This window comes from Phyllopteryx taeniolatus, chromosome 15, assembly GCF_024500385.1.
Source record: "Phyllopteryx taeniolatus isolate TA_2022b chromosome 15, UOR_Ptae_1.2, whole genome shotgun sequence".
Taxonomy (NCBI): Eukaryota; Metazoa; Chordata; class Actinopteri; order Syngnathiformes; family Syngnathidae; genus Phyllopteryx; species Phyllopteryx taeniolatus.
Genome location: NC_084516.1, coordinates 15,557,964 through 15,570,054, shown reverse-complemented (window position 1 = coordinate 15,570,054; position 12,091 = coordinate 15,557,964). Strand labels below are relative to the sequence as shown.

Genomic DNA, 12,091 nt, shown 5'->3' with positions numbered 1-12,091 from the left:
ACCCTGGACTGGTCCCCAGTCAATCGCAGGGCACATAGACAAACAAACATTCACACGCACACATATGGACAATTTATTATCCATGTTTTTGGAACGTGGGAGGAAGCAGGAGTATGGGAGAGAAAAACCACACGAGCATGGTGAGAACATTCAAACTACACGTGAGATTTCAACCAAAAAACTCTCGATTGTGAGGCAGGGAACCTTACCACTAGCTCAGAAAATCATGTAATTAATTGGTCATAAAACTGAATGACTATACAGGCAATGGTTTAATAAACATTTTAACATTCAGTCAAAATTAAGTGTGGAAAACAATAAATCAAACAGAAATAAAGTACGTAGAACCACTTGACAGGAAAAGCTTCCATGCTAGTCCTTAGGTATCATATGTTCAGCTATATGCTATATACGTTAGCGTCTGCTTAGCAAACTGTGTGTATGCAGTTGATTTCACCAATTTTGAAGCTTCCACTGTATAATGTAAAATCTGGAATCCAACCAAGATTAAATATCTCAAATCATGGCAAAATATGTTTGTTTTTTGTCTGGCAAGATAGTTCTTCTCACCAGGCACTTTTTGTGTTAGAGCATTTCACCTGGTTCAAGCATTTTATTTCCATTAAAAATCCGATATTTAGATTTTATTACTGGTTATGAGAAAATTTAGCTCTAAATATGTACCATAATTCTGTAGGTTTAGATGGCATTTAGTACTAGTTTTTTGACATCAGTGTTTTTTAGGCTAGCTTCATTTACTTGTTTTTAGAAACCTTGCCATGTAAAATGTGTGTTCTATGAGCAGATGATTTTGCATGAATCAAGTAACATATTCCTTTTAAAAATGTTTTTGCAGTGTATATTGCGTGATGTTGAATTTTAGCCTCCATCTTGTCTCCAAAGGGGAAACGTTGGTCTGTCGGCAGTGTGTGCTTACAACATGTCTGCTGTGGATGAGGTCTTCTCCAAGGGCAAGTACATGCAGAAGGCCACCGTGGAGCAGTCCCACACTAAGTGGGTCCGCTACAATGGTGTTAGTCCCTCGCCACGCCCTGGAGCAGTAAGTTCACACATCAACTATTTCTGTTTTTACAGACACAATTTAAAACGGTTCCCAGTTGTCTTAAAGGTCCCATATTTTTCCATATTAATAACATGTCTGTGACATGCTTTTGTCGAAATACCCCAAGGTTCAAGAATAGTACACTCTATTACTTGCCTCACTGAAATTAGCCCCACCTCTAGAGGCAGGCCCAGTCTTATGCAAGTGAGTGACTCTAAACCCCGCTCCATCTACTGCTTGGCCAGTGGCAAGTCCCACTTTCGTTACCATGATGACTGAGGGTGGAACCCTAAGCCCTGTAGCGTCTTCTTTCATCCGTGCACTATAAAGCATTTGAATATGTTTTTCATCAACTAAAAAGTTTGACTTTGAGAATATGTTCCCATTTTCTGAGGTAGCCCTTGAAATCCTACTTGATTATCATCTCCGCCATCTCAACACTTTGTAATTGATAAGAACATTAATCGTTTAATAGTTTTTAAAAGGTTATTGCAACCACTTTAACACTCCCGTCCGTCTTCATGATGAAAATGTCAATCTCCACTTCATCTCTAATGCATCCTTCCTAGCTTACACTGACAGCAGTGCTCACACAACTGGCAAGAGCATCTGGCTTTTGCTGATGTTGGTTACGCACATTCAAATCAAATCAAATGTATTTACATATTTAAAAATGCAGCACAAACTGTATTACAGGGATAAAAACTAAAATATCAAGGAATATACAAAAACGCACTCCTCATCCCTACATATAAACACAACATTTGGTGTCACTGTGAGAAAGATTGAAACTCTTAGTAGACAAAATGTTTGTTTTCCCCTCACCTCACTTTATTTTCCTCACAATGCACCAACAAGTTTGTAACTTTGTGTTGCTACCATCTTCCTAAATCAAGTATACACATACGCAACTATTAATATACAAAAAATAAGTCAATTTTCCATAATAATTCTCCCTGATTTTAAAACATCTCTGCGCTCTGCCAGTGTATCAACAGCCGCATGCGGCAACAGAACATCAGCAGCTCGCTGCACCTCCCCGACAAGACGCTGCAGTTCGTCAAGGACCACCCCCTGTTGGAGGACCCCGTCCTGCCCATCGGGAACAGGCCCCGCCTCATCACCAAGGATATCAACTACACACAGGTGGTCGTGGAGCGGGTCCGCGCCCTTGACGGGAGCATCCACGATGTAATTTTCACTGGAACGGGTACGAAACACGAAACAGTTACAGTTCATAGGTAATGCATTTCTAGCTGTCATCATTCATCTACGCTAGCACGGGGAGAACATCCAAACTCTACACAGGAGATTCAAACCCAGATTGTGAGGCAGACATGCTAACCACTATACCACCACTTTAGATAAGGGGGTCCTGCATAAGTCGGTGGTCCTCACAGGAGAGGTCCACATGGTTGAGGAAATCCAGCTCCTGAAGAACTCCGAGCCCATTAAGAACTTGGTGCTGTCCTCCAAGGTCAGTATTGTGTCGGTGATTACACCTTCCCCCGAATATAGATGCCACCTTTTCACGTTAGGGGAAAAAAATGGGTTCTCTACCCATCTGAGTATATAAATCCTCCTCTCCTCCCCCATAGACGCGATCCCTGTACGCCGGTTCGGACTCGGGTGTGGTTCAGTCGCCCACGGCCTTCTGTGGCAGCTACCAGTCCTGTGATGACTGCATACTTGCCCGAGACCCATACTGTGCCTGGGACCCTCACACTGCTCGCTGCGTCAAGATCTCCGACACGGCCAGTCAGCAGCTCTGGTGATTCAACTACGACATCCACTTTGACTATAGCTCTCAACTGTGCTGTATTCTGTCATTTCAACATTTGCGCCGATTGTTTTAATAACAATACGATTTGTTTGTCCTCCAGGAAGCTAATTCAGAGCCTAAGTGGCGATGCAGACAAATGTCCTACAGGTAAGCTACCATAAAAGACAAAAAGTCCATTGCTGGATTGTGAAGAATTATGTGGGTTGTGTGGAATTGATTGTTGATTAATAATGTCTTGAAGCCACTGAGTACTAGTTTGTGGTCTGGAGAAGGAAAAACAATGTAAAATTATGGGGGGTGTCTAGAAGAGTGATGAGAATAAAGTTGGTTTATTCAGGAAATAATATAGTATGAGAATAAAGCTTTTTAATAAAAGCGTGTAGTCATATAAAACAAAACATTTTGTGTAGGGTACTAAAATTGTGGGGGATTCTACATATATAATAGTCATAGTCTTAATAGTCAGAATATTTACAGAAAAAGCTTAAAATTGCAAAAGTGGTCGTTTTTACATAATAGTGAAACGTTTTAGATTAAAAGTAAAGTTAGAATAAAGTTGTAATTTTTGTACTAAAAAGTCCTAAAGTTACAAAAATAAAGTCATGTTTTTAGTTTTTAATTAGCAGTAAATTTAGAATAATAGTGATATTTGGTTTGATTAAAAGGTCAGTTACAAGAAGTCATATGATAGTTGTAATCTTTTAATTAAAACGTTAAAAAATGACAAGCATTCTCAGAATTTTTCGGGAAAAAAGTTACAGGAATAAAGTCATATTTGAAATTAACTAAATAGCAGTTGAACAATTGTTTTCTGTGGAATTGATTTATCATGGGTTCGAGTCAAAATGGAGTGGGTTACGCGAAAAGAAACAAACCTAAAATGAACATGAAAAGAAGGGTTAAATTCCCCTCCGAGCAGTATTGTGACTATGGTGTGGTGAAGTACTATCACTTTCTCTTTGGCCCTGTAGCCCCCATTGTGCCCCTGAAGGACTACAAGCGTGTTTCGGTGAAGCCCGGGAGCTCCGCCGAGCTCCCGTGCCTGGTGCGCTCCAACACGGCGCAGGTGATGTGGAGATGCAATGGCTCGCTCCTCACCGAGGCCTCGCACTTTCACTTCATCCGAGAGAACGGCCTGCTCATCTACAGTGTGGCCGCCGAGGACCAGGGCCACTACGAGTGCTGGTCCGTGGAGTTCGCCAGCGGGAAGAACTTCACTCGCCTCCTGGCGGGATTCGTCTTGACTCTGGACGTCCCGCATGCCGCCACCACCCTCCAGAGCCGGGAGATCACGCACAGCATGGAAGGTAAAGTTGAGGCAGACGGAGCGCTAACATCAGCCCTCGCCCCGCCCAATTTCACCGCCGCCGTGCAGCTCACATCCTCGCCACGCTCGTCACTAACCCCAAGCGGCATCACCGAGCAGCCGCCCGAGCACCCCGTGCCCCCAGAGAGCGCCACCCCAGAGGCGGAGTACTTGCAGCGCAGCAACGGCACAGCCCTCCTCTTTTTCTTCCTGCTCTTCTTCCTGCTCTTCCTGGCCGCCGTGGCGTACAACTGCTACATGCAGTATCTCCCGGCCCCGTGCCTGCGTCTGCGGGCGGCCCTGTTGGGCACACACAAGATGAGCGACGCCGCCCGGCCCGAGTACAGCGCATGCGAAGCGGGCCTCATTGAGGCGTCGGCCGTGTCGGACCAAGTTGCCGCAACGGTGCAGCCTGTGCAGAACAGCAGTCAGAACCTGCGCGCGCTGCGCGATACCGGCTACGAGACAGAACCAGAGTGCGGCAACGGGCGCGTGCCCTCGCATGTCTTTGCTGACGAAAGCCGGTGTCCACAGAAGCCCTTCGACATAGACTGCGACTCCCAGTCCATCCAGTTCGCTGATGCCGACGAGCCTTATTGCTAGAGACAAAATGGAAGGCGGCACTCTTTCTGCACAAGTTGTCTTTTCGCTTTTTATGTTCAGGAAGCTGCTGTGCCCTCTTAAGCGGGGTATACATGAGGGTTGCAAAGGGGTGGAACATTTCTAGGAGTTTCCATCGGAATTTAAGATGGGGAATTTGGGAAATATTCCAAAATGCAAACTTTCCACAGAAATGGATGGGAATTAACTAGGAATTGAGGATTATTTAATGGATAAGGTAACATATACAAGCATTAATAAAACAATATATGCCATAAGCAGTCCATCCAAGCAAAATACATACTGTAGCTCTCCTTGCCCACATGCGATTGCATTACAGTACTTTAGCTGCTCAATTTTTTCATCTCACTCACAAAGTGGCATATCTGAAATTGCCTCATAACTCGGAATTTGGCTCACAACACAAAGTGAAAAAAATAAATAAAGACCAAGCAATGTTTCATGAATGGAAACCTCAAGTTCAAGGTACACTGGTCATTTTAGTCACGATTATGCTAAATATATTTTCTGTTTCTATATATAAACTATTCAAGTGACCCATTAAGAGCCAACCTTCACTTTTGTAAATTCATGGTTTATTCCCATTAATTCCCATGGAAAGTAAACACATTTCAAAATTCCAGGAATTTTGCGCCCCCGAGTAAACGCACACCGATTTGTTTTTTTTACAGCTTAACCCAATTTCAATGTGACAGACCCCGACACGACATGAACAAATTTACCATGCGTGTACTTGGTGCTCTTGCGTGTTGTGAACTCCAGATGACCCCAGCACACCACATACAGCAACATCGCCAGTCTCCTCTGTCATAGTACCAAGACTGACCTGTGAGAGTCAGACGTGCCTTCCACGGTAGTAGAAGGAAACAAATTGAAAAAGCTGGGTTAAATGTTCTCATTTGGGAACTACTTTGCGATTGCAAATTCTTCTCTTTTTCATTTTTATTCTGATGAATGCCTCGTAAAACACGTTATACAAACACTAAGCACAACAAATTCCTCCTCGGTTTGTGTCCGCCAACAGCTAATTGGCTATCGTTCTGTTGGATGTCACAAGCGGTGCCAGTGGCTTAATGATTTGTGATTTTTAAATATTTAACCGGTTTAACATTTCCCATTGTCGGTTGTCCTGAGCTGTTCCAAGCGATCGGGAGGAAAGATCACTCTTAACGCACGCCCCACTCCAGGGTCATCACTCAGGATAATCTTTCAGAGACATTTGATTATCAGGCCTTTGCTGACTGATCGTAAGAGAGGTAAAAAGGCTCTAATTTGGGCCAATTGTCGGTATGTGTGTACCCCGCTTTATCTTAAGTCCAGCAAGAAAAGCTCATTCCTAAATTCCAAATTGGAAACGTCGTTTACCAAATTGGTAAGTTAAGTGGATGTCTTCCAAATTGGGCTCACTCTTCTTTGTACAGGCTGAGTAAGTCATAATTTTTTTGTTTTTTTAGTCTGCATTCTGGGCCAATGGAGTTGGACAACAATTCTCAGGGAAGGTTTTGCCTAGCATTTTGTAGCTTGGCTTTATTCTGTGGAGTAAATAATATGGGGGGGGGGGGGGGGGGGGGGGGTCTGAAGGTTAATTGAATGGAAATGTGTTGGGCAAATCAAACCACTCTGTGTGTTGAAAGGAACATATTAATTTTTCTGCCATATTGTTGTTCCTTCACTGATATCACTTGTTCTGAATCATCCACTCTCTATCTACAATCTGAAACTTTTTTTTATAATTAAGCCTCAAATGTTCTCAAATAGTGGCCCTTCCCCTATTAGACAAACACTTCCCTCAATTACAGAAAATCGCTCTGTTTAAAATGGAACAAAAACTAAAATACAGGTAAGTCAGTCTGATTCTCAGTTCATAGACGCTATTTTAGACGCAGGAACTGAACTACGTTGGTAACCAAAAAAGCAGCACATACTGAGTCTGACATAAACTATATCCTATAAGTTATGTATATGTTTTTTTGGGAGTTTGCCTGTAATAATTATATTTCATAGTTCACTGATTGCCAAGCTTTGCAGTCTGTTGCTTGTGGAGTCTTACTTCAAAATGTAAATGTCTTCCCTGCGCAGTATTTAAAATGATCTACCGATAAGTTACAGTATATGGAGTTTTTCATGGTCTTTATGATCCACGGATCCTTTGAGATGTAAATTAAACTCCACTGTCATTTGACATATATTTAATGTAACAAAAAAGCGGCCACTATTTGCAGGACTGAGGTATTTAAGGTGAATTTGTTCGTGTTTTTCCCCTTTATTGCTATTTTACCAGCATCCATCTGGTCTCTTGCGCACGTCTCTTTTGTTTTCTGTGTTCCTCAATTTTCCTTTTCCGCCCTTTTCCCATCACCACCTTCCTTCTTCGCAGCCTCTTCATCTGTCTTCCCTTCCTCTACTTTCACTTCCTCCTCTTCCTCCACGAAGCCTTGTGTGGAGGCTGGCCAGGCGGAGGTGAGGCTGTTGCCCCCTTTGCTGAAGGATCAGGCGTGGGGGCTTCAGACCCACGAGGGCTTCCTGCTCTTCTGTCTGGCCCTGGGTGAGTGATCCCACCTGCCCTAAAAAAAAACACTCTTAACCCTGCTCGTCATTCTCAACTGGATTCCCTTTGCATGGCCTGACTAACATTGCGGCCTTTTCTCTGAGCTCTAACTTTTGAATGTGGCGGCACTAGGAGAAGAAGCTGACATTCCGACTTTGAATGTCAATGAAGTGGTGCACTTGTTTTTTTTCCCTATGGTAGACTCACTGTGTTGCATCCCAATTATGCCAACTGGGCCGTTTTTGTGCCTGTAAAGATATTTGTATATATATGGGGAAAGAAACGTAAATAAATGGCTTGTAATGAAAAAGTTGTTCAGTAGATAGGTAGGGAGGTGAAATAAAAGGTGTCAAATGTGTCTTATGCTGGCTTGTTTGCTTTTTGTTTCTTGGCTGGTGAGTATAACAACAGATTAGGTGACAAGCTTTTGGTGTGCCACAGAGAACACTACACAGCCCAGTGTTGTTCTATACGTACAAGCTACCATTTGCTATTACGTCAATACCGGATTGAGTATAACCGGTACGGAAAATGGATGGATGCATGGATAGATATTCAAATTATAATGTAAATTATTTTTGAAACTATATTAATACTGTACATAGAAATAAAAATAGTAGTTATTTATTCATAAAAAAAATTAAGGCATGCATGATCAAACTGTGGGTCAGAAATCGAATCTTAACGTGGGTGTATCGTTGCAACCCCTACAATCATAAATTAATTCCTGTACATCCATATGTAACTGTATGTCTCACATTTGCAGACTTGCTAAATATTGACTAATGACTGATTAGACTGTTGAGTAGGTTTGTGGTTGTTCCTGTTTGATCAAATAAGAGGCTGACGAATACAGATGGGCCCACCTTTCTGGGATGGCACAAGACAATGGTCGTCAGAGAGACCATAGTCCATATTTTTTTGTAAAGATAATATGGTATGACGAATGGTATTAGATGACTGACTGAAAAATCAGAATGTATATTACAAGTGTCTGAAAACATGTTGGAGATGTCGAGACACTTGCCAATAGCCTCCTCTGTTGTTGTACAGTAATTAAACCAATAGATGGTGCTGTTGCTTTTTGCCATCTCTGCTTGTTTGTGAGGGATTGCACAATCTGAGGTGAGACTGGCTGCTTGCTACCCCACTTCCTGTCTCAACCATATTTGAACAGTAAATATATGCAGTTAGCAATTTTGATGATGAAATCATTCAACTTTGAAACATTATTGGATTCACTAAGAAAATTTATTTAAAGCACAGACTAGAGAACAAAATGTAAAATAATTGTATGTAATCATGAGTTTGCTTTTTGTTTTTTAACTCTTCACATGCAGGGGAGGCTGCCTCCCCTGCCTCCCCTAACCACACTTATCCCACTAAAACATTTTAAAATGAGAAGCTCAGAGAAGTATTTAAAAAAAAAAAAAAGACCTCTGTGCTACTTTTGCTACATAGTTTTTGGTCCTTATTGCAAGAATATTAAATCATCTTTAAGATTATCCAGGTCTCCACTCGTCACAAATATGCGGGGAATGATGTATTAAAAAAAGTAAGGTAGTTTTGGAGTCCACATGAAAAGCCCCCTTGTGTCCCTCAGGTCCTAGCGACATCCACATTGACTGGCTCAAAAACGGGCACAGCGTGGACATGCCCATAACAGAGTACCGCCTCCCGCTGGCCGGGAACACGGTACTAGTTAGCAGCCGGCTGCGTGCGGGGCCATTGCTCCGGGACGCCCGTTACAGCTGCGTGGCCCAGGCTGGCGCGGGGAGAGACGTGTCACAGGTGGACCTCCACCTCACAGTCGGAGGTACTTCTAGCCTGAGGGGAGCTTCCGATCCTTTTGTGTCACGGCTGCTGTGATGAGATTGTTGATTGTTCAACAGATGAGGAGAGCGCTCCGTCCAGGGATTTGAACCAATGGAGGAGTGCGCTCACGCAGCATGAGCAGCTGCTAAAAAGATGGGAGAAGTCCTGGGTAGGTGCAAGTGTCTTTTTCTAACCTGCCACTTAACCGGCCCCTTTAACTGCATCATTCATTACTACATTTTCTAAGCATCTATAGTACTAACCATTACTGGACTAATTAGCTTGAGGAGGAACTGCAGTATTATGCTCCACAGTCTCCATGTTGCTGCAGCAGCCCTCTCGGATAAAATCTGTCTCCTTATGCACAGCGTCCTCGTAATGTCTAAGGATGCATGTCTAGAAATGACAAAAATAAACAGTTTGTACTTTGCTGCAGCAGCCCTAAGTCTCCTCCTTGAATAAATTCGGACTCCTTATGCCGCCAAGTAAATACAGGCGAACCAAGTCTTCGCAACTTCTGACTGTCTAGACATGACAAAAATGAAGGCACATGCTAGCAATATCTTATCTACTCCATAATCTCCATGTAGCTGCAATAGCCCTCTAGAATAAAACCTGGCTCTTTATAATGAGAAGACCTATTATCGTTGTCATTTTTGAGGAGACGTCTAAAAAAGACAACTGTGCTTTTGCTCTGGATGCTGCTGTGTTAAGTTCACACGCACATTGCTGCAGCAGCCATCTTGGGGGAAAAAAATCTCTTTATGCTGAAAAGCAAATACACAAGAGCTCTGGATGCTACATTGTTATATCTCATGCTCAACTTTCCTGCAGCCTTTGTCTCCCGTTGGAATAGATCTAATTTCTTATGCCAAGAAGTAAATACGGGAGCCCTTAGCTCTGAATGGTGCAGTATTATGTTACACAGTCCTCACTTTGTTGCAGCAGCCCTTAGTCTCTCCATGAATAAAATCTGGTTCCTTATGCCGAGAAGTAAGTACAGGAGACCCGCATCATCATAACATTTGAAGATGCTTGTCTCAAAATGACAAAAATCAGCACATATTCTAATATTACCTTAGCTCCGGATGCTGCAGTATTATGCTACACTAAATATCCATTTTGCTCCAGAGGGCCTTAGTCTCTACTTGGATTAAATCTGAGTCCTTCTGCTGAAATGTAAATACAGGGGACATTAGCTCTGGATGCTGCCAAATTATGCTCCAGTTGCCACGTTCCTTCAGGAGCCCTTAGTCTCCTCTTGGATACAATCTGTCACCTAATGCTGAAATGTCAATACAGTAGCCCTTTGTTCTCTTCTGTTGTTTGTTAGCGTGTCTCACTAATGTGATTCATTCAATGCAGCATGGTTTTAGCATTTTCCCGCAAGTCTATCTGATACAGTTTAGCGGAAAAGTTGCAATGCTCAGCATGCAAAAAGCATTTGGAGGAGGCCTGGAGGGATACATTGTGATGATCTATTGCCATGCATTTCTTGTTTTGACCGCTCATTTACCTCTTCTTTATCCACGCCACAGGAAAGCTGTGATGGCCACTGAGCGCTGCCAAAACGCCACAAAGTGTCACTTCACAATTGGAGGTGGAGGAACCTGTACCTCTTTTTCTTGTTTTTTTTCTTCTTTTTTTAGGAGGGCGGGGAGGGGTGGAGAGAAAGCTAGGACATCCCAATCACAGGAGTCTTTTTGCGGGACGCACCAGGACTACAAACATGGAGGATATGAAGCTCTATGGAGCTTGCGTGGTGATTTCTGTATGCAAATACTGAATTGACAAGAAGCTAGTTTACAGTTTTACAGCAGCATTCAAACGTGGCAGTTTAATCCAACATTGTTACCCGATTCCTTTTCCCTTTTATTGGTCTCATTTCTGCAACATATTCATGTGAGTTGGATGCGGGAATAAAGACAACTTGGTATTTGTGATACTTGGTACCTTTTTTGTTGTTGTTTGTTTTGTTTTTTTCCCCCTCTGCTACGAGGGTTTCTGTATAACGCTGCTCTGGCGCCCTCTTGTTTCCAGGTATAGAACAACACCTACGAAATACTAGTTTATTTTTTATTAAATAGAATCTACAGATTGGAGAAACAGTAGGGAGGCTTATACATTTTAATTGTATTACATTTTCAGTTTTCTTTTTCCTGGCATCTTTTCCTTCCTGACCTACTTCCTTCCCACAGAATTGCTTTTTTTATTCTTGCAACCTTACACTTTTCTGCCTTCCGTCATTCCTTCTGTCACACCATCCTTTTTTAAAATCCCTGCATCCTTCCATCTTTATGTCACTTAAACCTGCATTTCTGCCTCCCTTTCTAATTTCCTTCCTTCCTTCCTTCCGCCCCAAACCTACTTTTTATTTTTGCATGCTTGCTGCCTTCCATCCATCCATCCATCTTCTACACTGCTTATCCTCACTAGGGTCGCAGGTGAGATGGAGCCTACCAAAACTGCCTTCGGCCAAGAGGCGGGGCACATGCTGGACTGATTGCGACTCGCCAGCCAAACGCAGGGCACATATAGACAAACTACTATGCATGCTCGCATTCACACTTAAGGACGATTTAGTCCTCAGTGAAGCCAACATGTATGTTTTTGCCTAAAGAAAGCCCACAAAACCAAATGCCACACAGGAAGGCCAGAGACCAGATTCGAACCTCCAACCTTAGAACTGTGATATAGATGCACAGTGCTGCCTTGATTTCTTTGCTTCAAACTACTTTTTGCTTTCCTTCCTACGATATTGTACATGTATTTTAGTGACCGTTCCACTTTTAAATTCCTATTCAAAGGTCACGCTACTTCAGTTGAGCCTTTCAAACTAATTTAAAGCTACTCTGCTTTTTCAAAATTCAATTTAAATATAGTAGCCATTAAAATGTAGGCTATTTATTCAGACTTTTGAAATTACTTTTGGCAAGAGCGTTAGGAAAAAATAAA

General features: G+C 42.6%; 1 protein-coding gene across 9 annotated transcripts in view; it reads left to right on the top strand.

The window, feature by feature from the left end:
• Positions 1 to 11,079, top strand: part of sema4d (sema domain, immunoglobulin domain (Ig), transmembrane domain (TM) and short cytoplasmic domain, (semaphorin) 4D) — a 69,132-nt gene extending 58,053 nt beyond the window's left edge. For 6 of the 9 annotated variants that reach the window (XM_061800085.1, XM_061800087.1, XM_061800089.1 and 3 more), the window contains 6 exons: positions 904 to 1,060; positions 2,051 to 2,273; positions 2,428 to 2,540; positions 2,662 to 2,834; positions 2,947 to 2,993; positions 3,818 to 6,249. In XM_061800085.1, the coding sequence (XP_061656069.1) occupies positions 904 to 1,060; positions 2,051 to 2,273; positions 2,428 to 2,540; positions 2,662 to 2,834; positions 2,947 to 2,993; positions 3,818 to 4,755 (1,651 nt within the window). In that variant the 3' untranslated portion in view covers positions 4,756 to 6,249. Of the gene's footprint in view, positions 1 to 903; positions 1,061 to 2,050; positions 2,274 to 2,427; positions 2,541 to 2,661; positions 2,835 to 2,946; positions 2,994 to 3,817; positions 6,250 to 7,150; positions 7,319 to 8,924; positions 9,138 to 9,213; positions 9,306 to 10,674 lie in introns of those variants that run through there. The other 3 variants (XM_061800091.1, XM_061800092.1, XM_061800093.1) reach the window with 3 other exon arrangements.
• Positions 11,080 to 12,091: the final 1,012 nt, after the last annotated feature.